This window comes from Aquarana catesbeiana, linkage group LG06 (genome assembly GCF_042186555.1).
Source record: "Aquarana catesbeiana isolate 2022-GZ linkage group LG06, ASM4218655v1, whole genome shotgun sequence".
Taxonomy (NCBI): domain Eukaryota; kingdom Metazoa; phylum Chordata; class Amphibia; order Anura; family Ranidae; genus Aquarana; species Aquarana catesbeiana.
This window is the reverse complement of record NC_133329.1, coordinates 414330416-414355576: the sequence shown is the minus strand read 5'-3', so window position 1 is coordinate 414355576 and position 25161 is coordinate 414330416. Positions and strand designations below refer to the sequence as shown.

The following is a 25161-nucleotide window of genomic DNA, read 5'->3' as shown; positions in this document are numbered from 1 at the left end:
GGACCACGAAGTTAAGACTCCTAGAAACATGGCGTCTGCCCCATAAATACCCTCTCCCAGAATGTAACCTGAAGGACCACCTCCGCCGAGTTGTCTACGGGACAGAAGAGCACTCATATACTTCAGCTTGTTGCTTTCCAACACCGACCCATGGTGACAACGACGCCCACAGGCAGAATGTGGAACTGCACACAACACAGCCAAACTGGAACAGAGGCTAATCTAACAATAGATTGAATCTAAACTATGTACAGTACAGATGACCCACTAAATTTACATATAAGCGGTAGATTGGAAAATCAGGAGAATTATACAAAAAAAAAAGATTAGTTAAACCCAAAAGTGATTTTTTACCATACTATTCCTTTATATTGGATTCTAAAATGTACAAATGCAGCAATTTAGAAATGGGAAGGAAGGTTTAGCGCTGGAAAACACTTTGACAGATAAATAGTGCATTTTATATCCAACTATATAGATCAGACCCCATGGCGGAATTACCAGGATTGCAACAGTCGCACTTGCAACTGGGCCCCTGCATTCCGGCAGTGTGGGGGGCCCCAAGACCCTCCCCCTGTACCTCCCGCTGGCATCTAACTATACAGGGGAGGGGGAGGGGATGATCGGCAGCTCTGTGATGTCCGCGGGATGTCCCTCCAACGAGTACAGTTCACTTCCCGAGTGTATACAATGGAGGGGGGAGGGGACTGTATACAATAGAGAGGGGAGGGGCCTTTATACAACGGGGAGGGGCCTATATACAATGGAGAGGGGAGGGGCTGTATACAATAGAGAGGGGAGGGGCCTGTATACAATGGAGAGGGGAGGGGCCTGTATACAATGGAGAGGGGAGGGGCCTGTATACAATGGGGAGGGGGCTGTATACAATAGAGAGGGAAGGGGCCTGTATACAATGGAGAGGAGAGGAGAGGGGCCTGTATACAATGGAGAGGGGAGGGGCCTGTATACAATGGAGAGGGGAGGGGCCTGTATACAATGGAGAGGGGAGGGGCCTGTATACAATGGAGAGGGGAGGGGCCTCTGACCCGAGCAGGCACCAGATTCAGTGCACAAGTTTTTCGCTCTGCTTGAACACTCCTGCCGATACATGCTCAGGTCAGAGGCCCTTCCCATCTCCATTGTATACAGGCCCCTCCCCTCTCCATTGTATACAGGCCCCTTCTCTCTCCATTGTATACAGGCCCCTCCCCTCTCTATTGTATACAGGCCCCTCCCCTCTCTATTGTACACACTGACACTTGGGAAGTGAACTGTGCTGGCTGGAGGGACATCCCGCTGACATCACAAGGAAGTATGTACAAGGGCTGCTGCTTCTTGTATTTAGACTTCTCATGTAGGTAAGCCTGGCATCAGCCCCCCACCTGTGACACTGGCCCCCCCACCTGTCACCTGTGACACTGGCCCCTCACCTGTGACACTGGCCCCTCACCTGTGACACTGGCCCCTCACCTGTGACACTAGCCCCTTTCCTGTGACACTGGCCCCCCCACCTGTCACCTGTGACACTGGCACCCCACCTGTGACACTGGCACCCCACCTGTGGCACTGGCCCCCCACCTGTGATACTGGCCCCCCATCTGTCACCTGTCACACTGGCACCCCACCTGTGACACTGGCCCCCACCTGTGACACTGGCCCCTTTCCTGTGACACTGGCCCCCCACCTGTGACACTGGCCCCCACCTGTGACACTGGCCCCTTTCCTGTGACACTGGCCCCCCACCTTTCAACTGTGACACTGGCACCCCACCTGTGGCACTGGCCCCCACCTGTCACCTGTGACACTGGCACCCCACCTGTGACACTGGCCCCCCACCTGTCACCTGTCACACTGGCACCCCACCTGTAACACTGGCCCCCACCTGTGACACTGGCCCCCCACTTGTCAACTGTGACACTGGCCCCTTACCTGCAACACTGGCCCCCCACCTGTGACACTGGCCCCCCACCTCTCACCTGTGACACTGGCACCCCACCTGTGACACTGGCACCCCACCTGTGGCACTGGTCCCCCACCTGTCACCTGTAACACTGGCACCCCACCTGTGACACTGACCCCCCACCTGTGACACTGGCCCCCCACCTGTCACCTGTGACACTGGCACCCCACCTGTGACACTGGCCCCCACCTGTGACACTGGCCCCCACCTGTGACACTGGCCCCTTTCCTGTGACACTGGCCCCCCACCTGTCAACTGTGACACTGGTCCCTTACCTGTGACACTGGCCCCCCACCTGTGACACTGGCCCCCACCTGTCACCTGCGATACTGGCCCCCCCGCCTGTCACCTGGGACACTGGCCCCCCACCTGTCACCTGTGACACTGGCCCCTCACCTGTGACACTGTCCCCCCACCTGTCACCTGTGACACTGGCCCCCCACCTGTGACATTGGCCCCCCACCTGTCACCTGTGACACTGGCCCCCCACCTGTGACACTGGTCCCCCCACATGTCACCTGTGACACTGGCCCCTCACCTGTCACCTGTGACACTGGCCCCTCACCTGTCACCTGTGACACTGGCCCCCCATCTGTCAACTGTGACACTGGCCCCCTACCTGTCACCTGTGACACTGGCCCCCCCACCTGTGACACTAGCCCCCCACCTGTCACCTGTGATACTGGCCCCCCACCTGTGACACTGCCCCCACCTGTGACACTGTCCCCCCACCTGTGACACTGCCCCCCCACCTGTCACCTGTGACACTGGCCCCCCACCTGTGACACTGCCCCCCACCTGTGACACTGGCCCCCCACCTGTCACCTGTGATACTGCCCCCCCCACCTGTCACCTGTGACACTGGCCCCCCACCTGTGACACTGCCCCCACCTGTGACACTGGCCCCCACCTGTCACCTGTTACACTGACCCCCACCTTTCACCTGTGACACTGGCCCCCCACCTGTGACACTGCCCCCACCTGTCACACTGGCCCTCCACCTGTGACACTGGCCCCCCACCTGTCACACTGGCCCTCCACCTGTGACACTGGCTTCCCACCTGTCACCTGGGACACTGCCCCCCCACCTGTGATACTGGCCCCCCACCTGTCACCTTGAACACTGGCCCCCCACCTGTGACACTGGCCCCCCACCTGTCACTTGGGACACTGGCCCCCCACCTGTGACACTGGCCCCCCACCTGTCACCTGTGACACTGGCCCCCCACCTGTCACCTGTGACACTGGCCCCTCATCTGTGACACTGGCCCCCACCTGTTACACTACCCCCCCACCTGCCACATAGCTCCTCTTTTATCACACTGCCCACGTCATATTATTTCCCCATCACACTGCCTCCCACATGGCACAATACCCTCCTTTCATACTGCCCCCCTCCTGTAACACTGCCCCTCCATCATTCTGCCCTCTCATCACACTGCCCCCTTCTGTCATATTTACTCCCCTCGTGTGACACTGGCCCCCACCTGTGACACTGGCCCCCCACCTGTCACCTGTGACACTGGCCCCCCACCTGTCACCTGTGACACTGGCCCCCCACCTGTGACACTGGTCCCCTCACCTGTCCCACCTGTCACCTGTGACACTGGCCCCTCACCTGTGACACTGGCCCCCCACCTGTCACTTTGTCACTTGTGACACTGGCCCCCCACCTGTGACACTGACCCCCCCATCTGTCACCTGTGACACTGGTCCCTTACCTATGACACTGGCCCCCCACCTGTCACCTGTGACACTGACCCCTTACCTGTGACACTGGCCCCCACCTGTCACCTGTGACACTGGCCCCCACCTGTGACACTGGCCCCCCTACCTGTCACCTGGGACACTGGCCCCCCACCTGTGACACTGGCCCCCCTACCTATCACCTGTGACACTGGCCCCCCACCTGTCACCTGTGAAACTGGCCCCTTACCTGTGACACTGGCCCCCCACCTGTCACCTGGGACACTGGACCCCCACCTGTGACATTGGGCCCCCACCTGTCACCTGGGACACTGGCCCCCCACCTGTGACACTGGCCCCCCACCTGTCACCTGTGAAACTGGCCCCTTACCTGTGACACTGGCCCCCCACCTGTCACCTGGGACACTGGACCCCCACCTGTGACACTGGCCCCCCTACCTGTCACCTGGGACACTGGCCTCCCACCTGTGACACCGGCCCCCCACCTGTCCCCTGTGACACTGGCCCCCCACCTGTCACACTACCCTTCCCCTACCTGTCACACTGCCCCCCACCTGCCACATAGCTCCTTTGTTATCACACTGCCCACGTCATGTTATTTCCCCATCACACTGCCCCCCACCTGGCGCAATATTCTCCTTTCATACTGCCCCCCTCCTGTAACACTGCCCCTCCATCATTCTGCCCCCTCATCAAACTGCCCCATTCTGTCATATTTACCCCCTCTCCTGTCACACTACCCCATCATACTGCCCCCCTTTTGTTACATAGCCCCCCTCATTTCACAGTGCTCCCTCATTACACTGCCCCCTCCTGTCATACTTCCCAGGTATCCTTTTCATGTCACACTTCCCCCCTCTTGTCACAAAATCCCCCTGTCATACTGCCCCCTCCTGTCACACTGCCCCATCGTACTGCCCCTTCTTGTCACACTGCCCCCCTTCCTTCACAGTGCCCCCTCTTATCACACTCCCCCCTCCGGTCACATTTTCCAGATACCCTTCTGTGGTCACACTGTCCCCCTCCTGTCAAAATACCCCCTCATACTGCCCCATCACACTGCCCCCCATCCTTTCACAATACCTCCCCCATCATACTACAGGTCAGGGGCCCTTCATGGTTTCTTGCACTGGGGCCCTGAAGGTTATAGTTACTCCTCTGTTAAAACCCAATCACTGAGAGACCAGACTGTGCCCCTGTGTTTATTTTATTGTTAGCATTTAATGGCATGGCAATGGTATAAATATAAGGAATCTGAATATTGGACTTCCATGATAACCTTGAGTTGTGATAGGATTAAGTGAGTTTACAATTGAAGCGACATGCCATGAAATTCAATTCCAAATGCAAGTTTATTCCAATGATAGATTGTTTGTAAAACCAACGCGTTTCTGGGACTGTAACTCCTTCATCAGGGCTTAAGAGAATTATGCAACGATACTGTAACATGGACTGTAAAATCTGTATATTGTTGGGAGTTAGTAGTTGACTCCAGCTCACTACTGACTCCACATGCACTGTATCTTCTTTATTCTCTTAAAAGAGAAGTATGGGAATTTTTTTCCCCCAGATTCATAATTACCTCGATGGATGCAGCATCGGACCGTCCCCCGCCGCCTCTGCACTGAGAACCGAGCCATCGAAAATTGCCGAAGGCTCCGTTTTCTTGGCTCCCCAAGCAAAGAGCTGATGACTGTCAGTCAGCGGCTCTCCTGCTCTGCTCCCCATGCTCTATGGAGCGCTGAGCTGGGGGGGGGGGGCGGGGAGCAGCTCGCTGAGAGGCTAAGATGGCCATCAGTCCCGGCAACTGGTGGATCCAGACTCCCAGAGTTGGGATGATGCGGTGCCTGAACCGATCTGTGTGATGTCAGCAGAGGGCGGACTTCTGCTGAAAACGGGTCACGGGAGTGCAAAACTAATTGCACTCCTGTGACCCGTAGGAGAAGCCCAGCCAAACGAGCTCAGGCTGGACTTCTCCTTTAAAGAAGAAATCTCACCATATACAGCATATCTTCTTTGTGTAGGGGACAAAGTACATGCAGCCTTTTGGTAGGTGCTGTGTATCCCAATCTAGCATGGTTGACAGCACACCCCTCCTCCCCCTACTGCTGTTTGACCGCACTGCTCTGTAGGAGATAAATAATTCATGTGCATTGATTTACAGTACTTGTCCCTGGCACAAGGGGCTTACCGGAGACCAACGGAATTAAAGAAATTGCCTGGAAATCCTCTACACTAAGGCACTCTCACAGCAAGGGGGCAGGAGCAGCAGAGTAGACTTGATCAGAGATAATGAAGTCAGTACGCTTGAAAAGGCATGTCTGAGATGATCAGTGACAGCATTGGGGATGGGTGTGACAGAGCACACTACATCTATGATGACGTCAGTGAGTCCAAGGTGCATGACAGCAGAAGGGGCAGGAACAACACAGCAGACAAGATCAGTGATGTTAACATCAGCCTAACTAAAAAGCATGCTGAGATGTACGGTGACAGCAGTGGGGTCTGGACAGAGTAGACAACATATGGCGTCACTGCATCTGACAGGTGCACTTGAAATGTGTAGGGACATCAGACAGGGAGGGAGCGATGGAGCACAGTAGACCAGTGATGAGGACATCAGCGTACCTTACAGGTGTAGCCAAGATGCATGTTGACAGTAGAGGGGGGCAGGAGCAACAAAGCACATAAGATCAGTGATAATGATGTCAAGGGCTCCAAGAGATGTGCCTGAAATGCATAGTGACAGCAGAATGGTGGGGGGGGGGAGTAGATTTGATTGACGATGGTGATAACAGTGCATCTGACAGGCAGGTCTCAGATACACAGTCAAAGCAAATGGGGCAGGAGCAACAGAGCTCTGCTTGATCTACCACTTAGGAAGACCCACAAATTGGGCTTCAGGCAGGGAAGGAGCTGACAGCCAGTAATAGCACAACTGTTCAACATTCAGAGATAAGTATTTCCGCCTTAACAGACAGCAGTTATGTTTTCATTGCTCATGAGACTTATTTATTTTTTAAGCCCTGATGAAGGGTTTGGAGTTACAGCCCCCAAAATGGTTTGCATTTGCAAACAATCTAACATTGTAATACATTTGTATCCAGACATGAATATAAGTCCACAGCATATCAATTGGTTGCTCTTCCAGGATTTCAGGATCCTGAGCTTCTACATACAGAAAGGTTTCTTTCCCTTTCAATCAGCCATCCTGAACTCACATGACACTCACCGGTGATTCCACCAAAGAATCCACCAATTCTAGTGAAGAAGGATTTGGCTTCAGGAAGGGCGGTCCCCTCTCTCTTCTTCATGCTCATGTAGAAATCGTTCAGCATATGTTGCTGGAATAGAACCACTTTCACCGTCTGAAGAGAACGGACTGATTTAGTTTTGATGAAGTCCACCAAACCTTCGAGGATTGAGTCGGCCACTGTGGAGGCGGCTAATCCCCCCGCACCTGTATCAACCAGACAAAATTGTTTATCAAAGATATTTACTGACCACAAAATTTAACTTTTCCTTCATTCAATATAAAAGGTAAAAAAAAAAACATTACTCAGAGGAACCTGACCTCTAGAGGTTCTACTATGGAATACTAGAGATGGTGAGGACCCCTCATAATGGGTCCAGTAGGTGTACAGCAGTGGTCATCAACCCCGTCCTCAGGGCCCACCAACAGGCCAGGTTTTATGTATTACCTCGGGGCGATGCAGACTAAAATACTGCAATCACTGAGCAGCAAATTATATCACCTGTGATGTATTTCAGTTATCTTGCAATCCTGGCCTGTTAGTGGGCCCTAAGGACAGGGTTGATGACCACTAGTGTACAGACCCGGGAACTCAGCACAGGGATGGTGGGAACCCATCATAATGGACATAGCACGTGTACAGACCCAGAAATTCCTTGCAGGAATGGTGGGAACTTCTAATAATGGGACCAGATGGCATGTAGACCTTTGATTTACCTTTCCACAATTTACCGAACACTGAAATAAAAGTTCTGTCTGGACTAATCCCATTACTCATCTCTTAGACCAACGTCACATTTGTAAACCCAAATTCAAGCTTGCTATGGAGGACACATCACAGGAGAACATCACAGAAGGTGGAAAACAAACACCAAAATCAAGTCTGTAAACGAGACTTTATAAATTATTTCTTTAAAAAAAACTCTAACTTTCCAGTCAGAAATGCTTTATTCTGTACACTGACGGCGGCACATGCCCAGTAAAGTATACAGTCCTTTTATCTTACAGATGCTGGGAATGAAGTTGGGTGCTGAGATAATGCGCAGTGCACATGTGTAGGAGTTACAATGGGCAAAGCAAGAGAAAGGTGGACCCATAGGAAGATTATATGGTACCATACATGGCAGAACTGTCTGTGATGCCTTCATCATACCTGTTCCCAGAGCCGGGAAGGTGATAGAGGAGACTTGATTCTTCTCACACGTCTTTAGGGCATCGAGGACAATTTTCTTGGTGGATGCTGGATCCTGTGGTCCTATCACATGGAGAATCAGTTTACACTGTCTGAGGAGTCCAGGCTCGGTGATGATGTATCCCTTATGAGGTTGGGCACCTGTCAGAAATGAAAACTTATAAAAAAAAGTAGCTATAGGGTATACAAGCCAAAACGATTGCCAATATGTCTGTGTTCATTTCATAGCTTCTCCAAGCTACATCTTCAGTTTTATTGAATGTCAGGAAGATACCCCAACTTTTATATCCATCCCTAAGACACCTTTATCTAATCGTCATGGAATGCATCAAAGCAGATGCTGATTTCCAAGAACAGGATGGGAGGTGGGAAGGTTGTGGAACCCCTCTGTCCTAGTTAAATAATCCCATCCTTTGTGTCAGGGAGCCTCCAGAGGTGTTAACCTCTTTGATTTTCATGTCTGAAGGTGTGAATTGTTGTCAGAGGGAAGGAGATGTTAGGATGGCCCAACATGGGAGGGAAAATTCTAAAATTCTTCAAAAGGACAGTGAGGTGCATTATTTGGACAGAGACTGGTTCCTAAGAGGTATGAAAGGGGCCATCTACTTCAAGTGGGAACAGCCATCACTGCACAAGGCTGAGGACCTTCAAGACCATCTGCTTTTTACATATAATGCCATTTTATCTTTTCTTCCACAGCAACCTGACAACAATTCATCATTCGATTTACAATGCTGAATGTGTGAACACCTAAGCAGACACATTGACATCAAAGAAAGATTTATGCAATAATAAAACGGGAGTGGGGGTTGTACAATGTTCACTCCTCCCATCCTGTGCTTGGACAATCAACATCTACACATTCCATGGTGATTGGATGAAGGTGTTGGTGCTGCCTCTGTGGATCTAAATGCTGGTATAATGTTATTGACACTTATTAGGGCTGAAGAAGTCGCTTGAAGAAACGATGCAACATCTTCAACAAAACAGTCCAGCTGAACGTGGCTAACTTTTACTAGCTATACCATGACCTGGATAATTGAGAACCTTCAAAGACATATACAAATGTACACAGCCTGGCCTTTACTGGCACCCAGTGAGCATTCATCAACCCCATGGGGTAATAACCCCATTTCCTTCTATATCGTTCCTAATGGTCTGCTACTTTTTCTTGGTGCATTGTCTATTCCTGTACACAAGAAAAACAATTTTTGACAAAAGCAAAAAAATAAAAACAAGGATGGATTTACCCTGTGCCACAGCAGATGATGAAACAGATGGTCCAGCAGCTTCTAGAATCGCTTTTGAAACTCCTACAAATAAAAATATAAAAAACACAATGGAGGCTCAATTTACAGAGCTTTAACACAAGGTTAAGTGTCCTTATTTAGCCAAGTGACTGTCAATGTCATATCTTATTGGACTAAACTGAAAATAACTTTTTGAAAATAAGTATCCTCTATCCTGGTGTGTTAGCATCATAAATTGGGCCCTATGTCAACTCAACAGAGAGCTGAGCCCACTAGAGTTCATATTCCTTCATCTACAAGTCATTACATCTATAACTCCTACAAAGCCTTCACATTCTGATGTCTCTATACATTCCCATGGCCTGCACATGGCCTTCACCTCTCCTCCAGTCATGTCCTCACACTCCTCCACCCAGATCTTCTCTGGGATTCCCCTTCACAACCTGATCACCTCTACAGCCTTCAAGTGATTTTATGCATCGTATTATCTGTACTACCAACCCATGTTCTATCTAGGATCTAGGAAAAAGTCTGTGACCCTCCTTACAATTGTTCTGGATTTCTGCATGAATGATTTTTAATCAAGAATCTGATATTTGAATTTCATGCATGAATCACCTCTGCACAGAGAAAAGTCTCGGTTGGACAAATTTACAATGACTTCGGTCTCCTCTTTGGTTATATCGCCGGTCTTCACCTGATAAGTGACAGATCCGATCTTCATTTCATTAACCCCGAGTGATGGGTTTGTCACCGTCCCAAAGAACGCTGCAAGACAGAAAAAAAAGGGATGATAATAAGAATAGGGGATAAAAGAAAGCCGTGTTCCCACCACCGATGACCAACTGTGCATGGAAAGATTAACAACCTTATGGCCTGGCAACTACAGAAAGTTGAAATCTCCAGAATCGGGGACACACCGAGATAATGGATTAATCTGAATACTATTCTTATCCTCCTCCTCTTCCTTTCACCCCCGCTGTCCCCACCTCTGTCATCCTCCCCCTCTTCCGACATCCGCCCCGACTGTCCCCACCTCTGTCATCATCCTCCTCCTCTTCAAACCATCCCTACTCTGCTGCCCTCTGTCATTATCCTCCTCCTTTTCCATCTATTCATCCATCTCCACTGTCTTCCCATCTGTCATTAGCCTTCTTCTCCTCTTCCATCCTTCATCCCCACCTCTTCCATCCATACCCACTATCCTTCATTCTTTGGTCATCTTCCTCCTAAATCCATCCCCATTTTCCACTGTCATCCTCCTCCTGATCCATCTGCACTCTCCTGCCCTCGGTCATCCTCTTCCTTCTCCATACATGCCTCTTCTCTAAACATTATCCTCATCTTGCATCCCATGCTAATTTATTATATAACATAAAACAAACAAAAATTAAACACTAAACAAAATGAAAACAGAAAATGCACCCACTCGAAAATTACACAACTTCTAGAATACACAGGGAGGCCAAAAGTATATGAACCCCTCCAAATGATGGAGTTTAGGTGTCTCCAGTAAGGGGCCTGGTAATACACCATCATACAAAGACATTGTAGATGATTGTGCTCCTCCAATCTTGTGGTAACAGTTTAATGAAGACCCTTTTCTACTCCAGCATGACTATGTCCCCCCTGTGTACAAAGTCAGCTCCATAAAGATATGGTTTGACCAGTTTGGTGTAGAGGAGCTCGAGTGCATAGAGCCCTTACCTCAGCCTTACTGAACACCCTTGTAATGGTTTGAAATGCCTATTGTGATCCAGGTCCTCATCCAACATGAGCACCTGACCTCATAAATTCCCACAGACACCCTCCAAAATCTTGTGGAAAGTCTACAGAGAAGAGTGGAGAATAGTGGCAGACACAATAAACCATTTGGATGGATGGACCACTTGGCCTTTTTCTGCCATCATTCTTCTAGGTGTCTATGCTATAGCCACAAATGGGACCCAATGCTTCTGTAATGGCCATGGGGGGGGGGGGGGGGGGCGGGACTCCACAATGATGGTCATGGGGAGAAGGGGAGGAGGCAAACACATATTAATGTCAATGGTTTTAGAATGGGATGTTCAACAAGCTCATATAGGTGTGATGGTCAGGGGTTCACAGACATTTGGGCATATATACTAAATTAGATTCGGATATGAAGCTTCCATTGTAGATTATAACATACTGTATGTGGAGTAGTTTTGGGAAATAAACTCCCTATAGCAGACAAAGCTTCATATTAAAGAATAAAAGCCTCTTAGCTAAATGGGGGTACAAAAATCAGGAAAATTGGGGACAGAGACAGTTCCCCAAACTAGTCTCCAAGGGTCCATTCTCCTATCCTTGGAGACTAGTTTGGGGAACTGTCTCGGCTCCCAATTTTCTTATAGATTCAGATTACATAAACGTACTTGATCCCATCCCAACTGATTGTCTGTTGGTGACTCCAGTAGTGCCTGCACCAGTGTAGTTTTCCAGTTGACTTGTAAATGCCTGTAAATACATAACACAAGAAAATGCCCATTATACAGCAAGAAAAACACACACGAGATACAACGTGTGACATTTGAAGTGATGTGCCGGGGGTCCAGTGGGATATAAGGCTTTCTATAATCTTGTACACTGCAAGGACACCTTTTATAAAGAGTAATATATCTTTTCTGCTTGTAACATTCACATTGTAATTACCAAGTGTATTGTCTGGTCTAGGAATCCTGTCCAAGGTTGAATTATCACCACTCATTATTTCTCAACTGACGCTCCTAAAAAGGTCCAAATTTCTCATCCCCTTTTTTGTTATTCAGATGCCTTTTTCTGTCACTTTTTAAATAGCTTTTTTTTTTTTTTTTTTCCTCTGGTTCCTTTAGTCTATCAATTAAGGGGGGTGGTTAATTGCTCACAGGTGCCTATTTAACTGGGTGTAGGACTCAGTCTGAGCGTGCTCAGTCTGAGGCTGTGGAACTCGGTGTAAGTGGAGCTGGTATAAGTGGGAGTTAAAAACCAGAGTTTAAAACAGGAGGTTATAATAGGGGTCATAGTACCTGTATAGTGTGAGTATCTGAGTGTTGTCTGAGTAGTGTGTGTGGATCGTTAGTACTTGTGTATTGTGTACTGTATACTTGAGTATTGCGAGTGCACGTAGGTCTGCGACTGTTCTGCGATTGCACATAGGTCTGTGAGTACCTGTGTATTGTCTTGAGTATTAGTGCCAGGAAGCTAGCTGTTAGGTAATTTGGACAGGGTAAAATCCCCAAATCCTCACTAAATTTAATAGGTACGATGCCCGGCGGGTGTGGAGAGGCGACTCTTTTTACATCTTGCCGCATGTATGCGTTCCTTGATCATCCGATCGAGGGCGAATACTGCTGTGCAAAATGTAAGCACATTGTTTCCCTGGAAGCCCAGGTTCTGAATCTGGGGAAGCAACTGTCAGCACTGAGAAGTCCCTCCATACTAAAGGAGAGCCAGGAATGTACATGGCAGGTGCCGGCAGGGGCCAGAACAGAGGCGGGTGGAGACAAAGAGGTGCAGGCACTAGCAAAGAGTAGATGGGTGACAGTCAGGAAGGGTAGAGGGGGAAGTGCCAGAGAGGCCGATCCAGGACTGGAGCATCCCAATAAGTACGCTCCATTGAGTGACATTGGTGAAACCAATCAGGGACCAGCACTGCTGGAGCTGAGGGACTCTCCTAGCTGCCAGGGGAAGAACTCCTCCAGTGAGAGTGGGGGGGCAGCAAAGGGAAAGGAAAGACAGATTCTGGTGGTAGGGGACTCAATTCTTAGAAGGACAGAGAGGGCAATCTGTAACCAAGACCTGAAGCGCCGAACAGTATGTTACTACCGGGCGCTCGGGTTCGGCACATCACGGATCTTGTGGACAGATTACTGGGAGGGGCTGGGGAAGACCCGGCTGTCATGGTGCACGTTGGCACCAATGACAAAGTCAGAGGCAGATGGAGTGTCCTAAAGAACGATTTTAGGGACTTAGGTGCTAAATTGAGGAAAAGGACCTCCAAGGTAGTGTTCTCAGGAATACTACCGGTACATCGAGCCACACCAGAAAGGCAGAGGGAGATTAGGGAAGTAAACAAGTGGCTGAAGAGCTGGTGTAGTAAGGAGGGGTTTGGGTTCCTGGAGGACTGGGCTGACTTCTCAGTCGGTAACCGGTACTATAGAAGGGACGGACTGCACCTAAATGAGGAGGGTGCAGATCTGCTGGGAAGGAAGATGGCCAAAAAGTTAGAGGGGTTTTTAAACTAGGCGATGGGGGGGAGGGTCCAGAGACAGTGATAGCCAGCGCGGAAGATATTCCAGAGGGTAGTATTGGGGGGCATTAGTGGTAGGTTAACCAAAGCACAAAAACACAAGGTGAGTATAGTAGCAAGTCCTAGTTGCAATCTTGAAACACCCAATACGAGGACAATATGCGACCGATCTAAACTATGTGGCATGTTCACCAATGCCAGGAGCATGGCGGACAAGATGGGTGAACTAGAGATACTGTTGTACAAGGAGGATTTGGATTTTGTGGGAATTTCAGAGACCTGGTTCAACAGCTCTCATGATTGGCTGGCAAACATTCAAGGGTATACCCTATACCGCAAGGATAGAGAGGGTAAAAAAGGGGGAGGGGTATGCCTATATATCAAGAATAATGTACAAGCGAATGTGAGAGATGACATCCCTGAGGGAGCTAGAGAGGAGGTGGAATCCTTATGGGTAGAGCTCCAAAGGGATGAAGCTAAGGGGAAAATAATACTGGGAGTATGCTCTAGGCCCCCTAACCTGAGGGAGGAAGTGGAGACGGATCTCCTATCACAAATTGGATTAGCAGCAAGGATGGGAAGTGTTATCATAATGGGGGATTTTAATTATCCAGACATAGACTGGGCGGAGGGAACCGCGCATTCATTTAAGGCTCGCCAGTTCCTTAATGTCTTGCAGGACAATTTTATGGGTCAGATGGTAGACGCACCAACTAGAAATAAAACATTACTGGATCTACTGATTACCAACAATACAGACCTGATAACAGATGTGGAAATACGGGGCAATTTAGGTAACAGCGATCACAGGTCAATTAGTTTCAGTATAAATCACACAAATAGGAAACATGAAGGGAACACAAAGACACTGAATTTCAAAAGAGCCAACTTCCCTAAACTACAAACCTTGCTAAAAGGCATAAATTGGGATAAAATATTAGGAACAAAGAATACGGAGGAGAGATGAGTTTGCTTTAAGATCATATAAAATAGGGCATTAGCCAATGTATCCCATTGGATAATAAATTTAACAGAGCGAACAAATATCCTGGATGGCTTAACTCCAATGTAAAAATGCATATAAAAGCAAAGGAGAAGGCCTTCAAAAAATACAAGGTTGAGGGATCATCCTCAGCATTCAGACTTTATAAAGAATGCAACAAGAAATGTAAGGGTGCAATTAGGACGGCTAAGATAGAACATGAAAGACACATAGCGGAGGAGAGCAAAAAAAATCCCAAGAAATTCTTTAAGTATGTAAACAGTAAAAAAGGGAGGACAGACTATATTGGCCCCATAAAGAATGAGGAAGGACATCTGGTTACAAAGGATGGGGAGATGGCAAAGGTATTGAATTTATTCTTCTCCTCAGTCTTCACGGGTGAATCGGGGGGCTTCAGTAACCAAAACTGCAGTGTTTATCCTCATGACACAACACAGGAAGCACCTCCATGGTTAACAGAGGACGGAATTAAAATTAGACTTGAGAAACGTAACATTAATAAATCACCGGGACCAGATGGCTTGCATCCGAGGGTACTTAGGGAACTCAGTCAGGTGATTGCCAGACCGTTGTTCCTAATTTTTACAGACAGTCTATTGACTGGAATGGTACCAGCTGATTGGAGAAAAGCCAATGTAGCACCAATATTTAAATGGGCCCAAAAAACATCCCTGGGAATTACAGACCAGTTAGCCTAACATCAATAGTATGTAAACTCTTGGAGGGGATGATAAGGGACTATATACAAGATTTTAGTAATAAGAATGATATCATTAGCAGTAATCAGCATGGATTCATGAAGAATCGTTCTTGCCAAACCAATCTATTAACCTTCTATGAGGAGGTGAGTTGCCATCTAGATAAAGGAAGGCCCGTAGACGTGGTGTATCTGGATTTTGCAAAAGCATTTGACACAGTTCCCCATAAACATTTACTGTACAATATAAGGTCCGTTGGCATGGACCATAGGGTGAGTACATGGATTGAAAACTGGCTACAAGGGCGAGTTCAGAGGGTGGTGATAAATGGGGAGTACTCAGAGGGTGGTCAGGGGTGGGTAGTGGGTAGTGGGGTTCCCCAGGGTTCTGTGCTGGGACCAATCCTATTTAATTTGTTTATAAACGACCTGGAGGATGGGATAAACAGTTCAATCTCTGTAGTTGCAGACGATACTAAGCTAAGCAGGGCAATAACTTCTCCGCAGGATGTGGAAACCTTGCAAAAAGACCTGAACAAATTAATGGGGGAGGGGCGACTACATGGCAAATGAGGTTCAATGTAGAAAAATGTAAAATAATGCATTTGGGTGGCAAAAATATGAATGCAATCTATAGACTGGGGGGAGAACCTCTGGGGGAATCTAGGATGGAAAAGGACCTGGGGGTCCTAGTAGATGATAGGCTCAACAATGACATGCAATGCCAAGCTGCTGCTAATAAAGCAAACAGAATATTGGCATTAAAAGGGGGATCAACTCCAGAGATAAAACGATAATTCTCCCGCTCTACAAGACTCTGGTCCGGCCGCACCTGGAGTATGCTGTCCAGTTCTGGGCACCAGTCCTCAGGAAGGATGTACTGGAAATGGAGCGAGTACAAAGAAGGGCAACAAAGCTAATAAAGGGTCTGGAGGATCTTAGTTATGAGGAAAGGTTGTGAGCACTGAACTTATTCTCTCTGGAGAAGAGACGCTTGAGAGGGGATATGATTTCAATTTACAAATACTGTACTGGTGACCCCACAATAGGGATAAAACTTTTTTGCAGAAGAGAGTTTAATAAGACTCGTGGCCACTCATTACAATTAGAAGAAAAGAGGTTTAACCTTAAACTTTGTAGAGGGTTCTTTACTGTAAGAGCGGCAAGGATGTGGAATTCCCTTCCACAGGCGGTGGTCTCAGCGGGGAGCATTGATAGCTTCAAGAAACTATTAGATAATCACCTGAATGACCACAACATACAGGGATATACAATGTAATACTGACACATAATCACACACATAGGTTGGACTTGATGGACTTGTGTCTTTTTTCAACCTCACCTACTATGTAACTATGTAACTATGTAACTCTTCCCAACAGGTCTTATGCAGCTCCAGCACAATCTCCATTCACTTAATGATGACTTTGTGCTTGCTGGGGACAAGAAGCTGGACACATCACCACCCCGATGGCCATGTGAGAATTTTCAGTCTACAGACCAGTCATTTTCAACCAGGATTCCATGGGACCCTATGGTTCCTCTAAAGGCTGCTAGAGCTGTGGCTGGTTGACCTCCCAAATTTGATGGTGCCTGCATAGTTCCAAACACCACTGCAGAGCCAGCTGCATGACACCATTGATCTTTATTGGTGACCGCTGGCCACCAATGTGAGGGACAATCTTCCCACTGACCCCCAATTAATCCGTTTTAGAAGGGGTTATTTAGGATCTACAAAATAATTTTAAGGGTTCCTCGGGGTAAAAAGGCTGAGAAAGGCTACTCTAGACCAACAGCATCACAATAAACATGGTATCTCCATTACCTTGATGGTGTCCCTGTCACTAGGGTGAAGGACCAAATGAACTTCTTGAAGATTCTGTGCTTTGTTTTTGCAGCTGAACTGGAAAATCTCATCAAACATTACAAACGCCACCAAAACTTTCGGGAATCCAAGATTGCCTGTTCCGATAGCTGGGAATGATATTGACGTCCACTGGTTCTGCTCTGTCGCTGTCAAACAGTCTTGAATAATTGTGCGAAGAGTCTGAAACAAAGAGACCAAGATTGAAGTGTAACTCTGGGCAAGGAAAAAAAAAAAAACCCATATATTTAATTTTGGATTTCTATAGAGCTTTACTTCCTGGGGACTCAAAAAGCTTAGGAAGTGTGGCAGTCATCTTGGGCACACTCAGTTGAGCCAATGAACCTACCAACACGTTTGGGGGAAACCCACACAAGCACATGGAGTATACGCAATCTCCATGCAAACGGTGTGCTGATCGGGATTCAAACTGGGGACCCCAGTGCTCAAAGGCAGAAGTGCTGACCACTGAGCCACTACACTGCCATCTAAGCTGTAGTACTGCCACATTAAAGTGGAGTTCCACCCACTTTTACAACTCTTCAGCATCCCTCACTAAACTGCGCACTGTAAACAAATTGGATATTTTTAAATTTTTTTCTCAGCACCTACTGTAAATCTGCTGTATTCATTTTTCACTTCCTCCTCCCTGGCCCGTGGCCCATCGCATCATTTCCTGTTTGCAATGCCTTCTGGGAAGGGGCGGCAACTTCCTCTGACACTGCCGTTGCTATGGAAACCTGACCTGAATCCTATTACACTGCTTGTGCTGCACTGAGCATGTGGGAGATCTGCAAGGATGAGATCCAGGAAGAAATACAGTCTGGCTTCAGATGCCCACGCTTAAGATGGCCACGGCCTGCTGTAAGTTTATAAAATAACAAACTACTGCTATAAACTAACAAAACAGACCTTTGTTTACAGACTAACTTTACTAGAATACATTAAGCTTGTGTATTATAGGGGGATTTTTATTTAAAAATTATAATTTCGGCCGGAACACCACTTTAATAGTCTTTCACTAGCATTACTACAGCAGGGTATGTATGTATGTATGGGTCCCCCGGTAACAGTGTATCTGTTGATGGCAGTGGATCTGTTATTTTTCCCACTTCCTGTAACAGGCCAAGCATCCCTGTCGAAAGTGGCAATTACAGGAAGTCTAAGTTTCAGCTGCTTAATGGTCAGAGAATTTACATTCACTTCAAGGCAGTTTCAGGTAAAAATATTGCTATGGCAATACTTATTGCAGGGAACCACAAAAACAAAGATTATCAAAGACGATGGCCGCACATTTTGTCATGTTACAACCAAAAATGTAAATGTATTTTATGTGATAGACCAACACAAAGTGTCACATAATTGTGAAGTGGAAGGAAAATGATAAATGATACAAATAAATATGTGAAAAGTGTGGGGGGGGGCATTTGTATGGTGCCCCCCGTAGTCAATACTTTGTAGAACCCCCTTTCTCTGCAATTACAGCTCCAATCTTTTTGGGGATGTCTCTACCAGCTTTGCACATCTAGAGAGGGACATTTTTGCCCATTCTTCTTTGTAAAACATCTCAGATTGGATGGAGAGCGCCTGAACAGCACTTTGTAAATCTTGCCACAGATTCTCAATTGGATTTAGGTCTAAACTGTGACTAACACATGAATATGCTTTGATCTAAACCATTCCATTGTAGCTCTGGCTGGATGTTTCGGGTCGTTGTCCTGCTGGAAGGTGAACCTCCGCCCCAGTCTCAAGTCTTTTGCAGACTCTAACAGGTTTTCTTCTAAGATTGTCCTGTATTTGTCTCCATCCATCTTCCCATCAACAATGACCAGCTTCCCTGTCCCTGCTGAAGAAAAGCATCCCCACCACATGATGCTGCCACCACCATGTTTCACGGTGGGGATGGTGTGTTCAGGGTGATGTGCAGTGTTAGTTTTCCCCACACATAGCGTTTTGCTTTGATGCCAAAAAGTTGAATTTTGGTCTCATGTGACCAGATCACCTTCTTCCACATGTTTGCTGTGTCCTCCACATGGCTTCTCACAAACTACAAACAGGACTTCTTATGACTTTCTTTCACCAATGTCTTTCTTCTTGTCACTCTTCTATAAAGGGCAGATTTGTGGAGAACACGACTAATAGTTGTCCTGTGGATAGATTCTCCCACCTGAGCTGTGGATCTCTGCAGCTCCTCCAGAGTTACCATGGACCTCTTGGCTCTACTCTGATGAATGCTCTCCTTGCCCGGCCGGTCAGTTTAGGTGGACGGCCATGTCTTGGTAGGTTTGCAGTTGTGCCATACTCTTTCCATTTCCCGATGATGGATTGAACAGAGCTCCGTGAGATGTTCAAAGCTTGGGAGATTTTTTTATAACCTAACCCTGCTTTATACTTCTCCACAACTTTATCCCTGGCCTGTCTGGTGTGTTCCTTGGCCTTCATGATGCTGTTTCTTCACTAAGGTTCTCTAACAAACCTCTGAGGGCTTCACAGAACAGCTGTATTTATACTGAGATTAAATGACACACAGGTGGACTCTATTTACTAATTAGGTGACTTCTGAAGGCAATTGGTTCCACTAGATTTTAGTTAGGGGTATCAGAGTAAAGGGGGCTGAATACAAATGCCCCCCCCCCACACACTTTTCACATTTATTTGTATCATTTATCATTTTCCTTCCACTTCAAAATTATGTGATACTTTGTGTTGGTCTATCCAATAAAATACATTTACGTCTTTGGTTGTAACATGACACAATGTGGAAAATTAAGGGGCATTGTAGTAGGAAAGGGTTAGAACTTCTGGAGTTTGGATTGAGTTCCTTCTAAAGATTCACATGTAAAATAAATTCTTTGTATGCCTTTAATATGGCTATACGTAGGTACATTTTGGTCAATGTTACATTTTCATAAAATGTTGACCCACACTGTATATTCTAAATCCATCTCAAACATACACTGTAGTTATCCTTCTATATTTTGAAAGAGAAAATTGAAAAACCCCAAGAATGCTTTTAGTCATACCAAATGATACCCATTTGGTAAAAGAGAACAGAAAGTTCAAAAGATCAGAGAATATATGAAATGTTTATCTGGATGTAGCACCCTCCTAGATAGGTGCTAGGTTAGGTACATTTTGTTATTAGCTCCGCTGTAATCAGTTGAGCTGCTTGTGATTAATTGGGTCTGCTGTGTGTCTCACTTGACTGCTTCCCCCTGCCTTCTGGAGGATTCTGGAAAGTAGTGGGCTGAGAGAGTCAAATCAAGCAGCTGAATATTTATGCAATCCCAGCCGATCCCTGCAGGAGGGTACCCAGACGGAGGCTGGGAGAGAGTATAAATAGTTTAAGGCCGGGAACAGAGGGGTTCTTGTCCAGGAAGAGGAGATCCCAGCCTGAAGGGCTGCTGTCTACTGCTCATTGAGGTCCCAGCTGTGGGGGGGGGGGTGCTACCCTACTGAACTGTAAACTCTGCTGGAGCTGACTGTGGGAATTCTTTTTCTTTTTTGGGATCTGGTCTAGAGAATTCTCAGGAGAGGTGTCTGGAAGATATTGGAAGGAGGCATCCAACTATCCAAGGACATTAGTGAGTACAGACCGGTGTGTGAGATCCCAGTGACTGTGTGCTGCTGGCATCAGAGTCAGCTTGCACAAAAAGTGGACATTGTTCATGGTGTCCCTCCGTAGCTTAGCACATTATTTGCCACTGAAAGGACTGTGCTCAGAATCTTTAGGAGAAAGAGAGGTGTCCTCAAGTTACTACTTGAAATGTTGTTGGAGTATCCCACAGTTACCTTACACCCATCCAAGTTCAAGTTCTTCATTAAAGCATAAAAAAAAAAAAAAAAGAAAAGAATACCCCTAGACCAGGGGTCTCCAACCCCCGGGCCGCGGCCCACTGCCGGGCCGTAGCCTGTTTGCAGCCGGGCCGCGAAGGCTGCACTTTCAGAGGTTCGGCAGGAGCGAGCGAGCAGAGAGATGACATCACCTCTTGCAGCCCCCCATCAAAGCTGTTCCGCCCACACAGCCAGCTGCGAACACAACACTGTCTGAGGTGTTGTGTGAGAGCAGAGAGATGATGTCATCTCTCACTGCCCGCCACGCCCTACCACCATCAAATCCTCACAGCCGGCGCGAACACTACACTGAGGTGCGGCGGACGAGAGATGAAATCTCTCACTGCTCGACCCGCATTGCCGCATGTTCCACCCTCACTTGGCAAGTGGCAGTCAGCATTTGGCAAGTGACAGTCCCCACCTGGCAAGTGACAGTCCACACCTGGCAAGCGACAGTCCACACCTGGCAAGCAAAAGTCCCCACCTGGCAAGTGACAGTCCACATCTGGCAAGCGACAGTCCACATCTGGCAAGCGACAGTCCTCACCTGGCAAGTGACAGCCCCCCCTGGCAAGTGACAGTCCCCCCCTGGCAAGCAACAGTCCACACCTGGCAAGCGACAGTCCACACCTGGCAAGCGACAGTCCCCACCTGGCAAGCGACAGTCCCCACCTGGCAAGAGACAGTCCCCACCTGGCAAGAGACAGTCCCCACCTGGCAAGCAAAAATCCCCACCTGGCAAGCGACAATCCCCACCTGGCAAGCAAAAATCCCCACCTGGCAAGTGACAGTCCACATCTGGCAAGTGACAGTCCACATCTGGCAAGCAACAATCCACATCTGGCAAGCAACAATCCACATCTGGCAAGCGACAGTCCACATCTGGCAAGCGACAGTCTACATCTGGCAAGCGACAGTCCCCACCTGGCAAGCAAAAATCCCCACCTGGCAAGTGACAGTCCACATCTGGCAAGTGACAGTCCACATCTGTCAAGTGGCAGTCCACATCTGGCAAGTGACAGTCCACATCTGGCAAGCGACAATCCACATCTGGCAAGCGACAGTCCACATCTGGCAAGCGACAGTCCCCACCTGGCAAGCGACAGTCCCCACCTGGCAAGCGACAGTCCCCACCTGGCAAGCGACAGTCCCCACCTGGCAAGCGACAGTCTCCCCCTGGCAAGTGACAGTCCCCCCCACGCAAGTGACAGTCCCCCCCTGGCAAGTGACAGTCCACATCTGGCAAGTGACAAGCTGCATCTGGTGGTAGGCGATCGTGGCAACTATTTATTTTTTATCACAATGTAATAATGTAAATTATGCGCTTCAATCATCATGACACCATATCAACCATGGTGTTGTGATGATTGAAGCGTCAACACCAGCCATTTCTCCAACAAGTCGCCCGCAAAAAAACGCATCGCACCCCCCCTACCCCCCCCCCGGCCTTAGCATAATTTTCTTCCACACAGCCGGTCCCCGGTGTCAAAGAGGTTGGGGACCGCTGCCCTAGCTGATCATTGAGCCGGAAAAGTGTCAGAGATTGTGTGTCTGGCTGCTAGCATGTTAACTGGGGAAAAAAATCTTAGGACCTAAACAATGGGACCTCTAGGGGGTGAGTGCTACATTTAATTGGTAAAAAAGCATAAGATAAGACCTAATCCCCCCACCCCATTGATAGCCTTTTGGAGCTCCAGCACATCTTAAAAACAAAAAAAAAAAAATGGAAGATCCATCATCCCTCCAACACCATGAGGAACAATATGGGAAAACTTGTTTTTGTCAGATCTGAGTTCACACACCTCCTAAGCAATTCCCCCAGGAAGTAAAGTGCTATAGAGGGAAATTTCTAATTGCTTACGGAATGTTCAGATCTCCGCCAACCCTCTAGATATTGTCTCTATTACAACTCAAAGGCTGTCTCTTCATTCTTAAGCCACCATCTACAGGCTAATATCACATTCTAAAGTGGGCTCTGGCACAGTATACCCCCCCTTCCCTTTTCCATTTCTCGCCCCCCTCCCCTCCTTTTCTCACACATGGTCTCTCTCCCCTTACCATCCATTCACAACTCCACTCAACCCCTTACCAAATGGCCCTTACTCCCATCCTTCCCACCAATTTACTCCTTTGTTTTTTATTTTTTTTGTCCTTTTTGTCCATGTCTTCTCAAAAACCAGCAGCTGGACTGTGCAAGTGTGCCCAGCATTTATAATCCACGAGCTGGTAGTGATTCAGAGGCTCTATCTGGAAGACAGGAGGCCCAGGTCAGGGTGTGGGCCAGTGCAGAAGGGAGCTGTGAGAGACACGGTGTGTCTTTAGGCAGGAGCCTGTGAAGCATAGGTGGGCACATTTGTTAGAGCACTGACTGAGACTGCAAGGCGAGTCTGTGCGGAGACAGACTCCAGGTCTACAAAGTCTAAATAGCCAGGAGGCTGAATAACTGTGTTATATGCTGGTGATGCTGAAAACCCCTGCAAGGGTAACCCCAAGATATGTTTTTGAAATGTTTACTTTCTTCCTAAATAAAAGTGGGCCAACAAAGCCTTGGAAGCTGGGCCGGGACAAGGGGTGGGCAGGGCAGGAGGGGCTGCTGCCCCTGGCACAATGATTTATTGCAAGGATGGGGGGAACCCTGACCTTAACCCTAAGGGAAAGGGGGGGCGCAGATTGGCATCTTTGCCCTGGATGACCTTGTACCAGCACTGCCTGGAAGGTCAGCGATTTTCTGGTGTTGTCCCTCATCATTCTCTACACCAGTGGTTTTCAACCCTGTCCTCAAGTACCCCCAACAGGCCATGTTTTAGGAATTTTTGTTAGATAAAGTAGCTGTCCAAAATTCCAAGCCATTGACTGATTTAAAGCACCTGTGCAAGATAAAGCCTGCAAACATGGCCTGTTGGGGGTACTTGAGAACAGGGTTGAGAACCACTGATCTACACAACGTGGCTGATTTACTAAAGGAGTGAATTTTCACTCTCAAAAGGTAATTTTAACCTAGAAGAATGAGGTGAGGTTATAAAGTGTAAATCAATAAATTTTCCCACTACACTCTGCAGGCCAGAAGGTACCGTTTCCGAGGTTCCTTGTCCGCTGTCCCATAGAGGGCTCACAACATGAAGAACCTCTTGACAGTTGAGATTGCAGCCGTCGGTACTAAACACGGATCCTGGCGCGGCCTGAGTGCCGAGACTTGCATCGTTCAGGAGTTGCTGCATATTAGAGCCTGCCCGACTCAGCAAGGCTTTGGATATGGCACCAATATTCAGGTCCAGATTGGCTCCTACTACACTGTTCACGATGACATCCGTCTGCCATGGAAAGAGATGACAAACATTATCAAGTGATTATTTTTTAAAACGATTATTTGCTAAGAGATAAGTGGTTTGAATTTGCAAAGGGTCCAAATAATCTTTATAATTTATTGCAGATCTGGAAAGGAAGGAGAAGCAAAATATGAAAAACTTCATTCAGACCAAAATGAGGAGGAAAGAAGAGGTTCAATGTAGAAAAATGTAAAATAATGCATTTGGGTGGCAAAAATATGAATGCAATCTATAGACTGGGGGGAGAACCTCTGGGGGAATCTAGGATGGAAAAGGACCTGGGGGTCCTAGTAGATGATAGGCTCAGCAATGACATGCAATGCCAAGCTGCTGCTAATAAAGCAAACAGAATATTGGCATTAAAAAGGGGATCAACTCCAGAGATAAAACGATAATTCTCCCGCTCTACAAGACTCTGGTCCGGCCGCACCTGAAGTATGCTGTCCAGTTCTGGGCACCAGTCCTCAGGAAGGATGTACTGGAAATGGAGCGACTACAAAGAAGGGCAACAAAGCTAATAAAGGGTCTGGAGGATCTTAGTTATGAGGAAAGGTTGCGAGCACTGAACTTATTCTCTCTGGAGAAGAGACGCTTGAGAGGGGATATGATTTCAATTTACAAATACCGGACTGGTGACCCCTCAATAGGGATAAAACTTTTTCGCAGAAGAGAGTTTAATAAGACTCGTGGCCACTCATTACAATTAGAAGAAAAGAGGTTTAACCTTAAACTTTGTAGAGGGTTCTTTACTGTAAGAGCGGCAAGGATGTGGAATTCCCTTCCACAGGCGGTGGTCTCAGCGGGGAGCATTGATAGCTTCAAGAAA

General features: G+C 47.7%; 1 protein-coding gene across 1 annotated transcript; it reads right to left on the bottom strand.

The window, feature by feature from the left end:
- Positions 1 to 6822: 6822 nt before the first annotated feature.
- On the bottom strand, positions 6823 to 24348 carry LOC141148099 (protein mono-ADP-ribosyltransferase PARP15-like). Its single transcript, XM_073635250.1, has 7 exons — positions 24081 to 24348; positions 17137 to 17358; positions 11759 to 11840; positions 9981 to 10130; positions 9363 to 9425; positions 8074 to 8253; positions 6823 to 7127 (listed from the first exon to the last, which is right to left on the bottom strand). Exons 1-7 carry the CDS (start codon positions 24225 to 24227, stop codon positions 6823 to 6825), a joined length of 1149 nt encoding a protein of 382 aa, XP_073491351.1. The 5' UTR covers positions 24228 to 24348.
- Positions 24349 to 25161: the final 813 nt, after the last annotated feature.

Excerpts from the sequence above, each read along its gene's own strand:
- LOC141148099 (XM_073635250.1), bottom strand. The coding sequence starts at position 24,227 with ATGCAGCAACTCCTGAACGATGCAAGTCTCGGCACTCAGGCCGCGCCA. Across the intron at positions 9,426-9,980 it reads AGACTTTTCTCTGTGCAGAG|GAGTTTCAAAAGCGATTCTA; the intron begins GTGATTCATGCA and ends TTTTATTTGTAG. Across the intron at positions 8,254-9,362 it reads ATCATCTGCTGTGGCACAGG|GTGCCCAACCTCATAAGGGA; the intron begins GTAAATCCATCC and ends CATTTCTGACAG.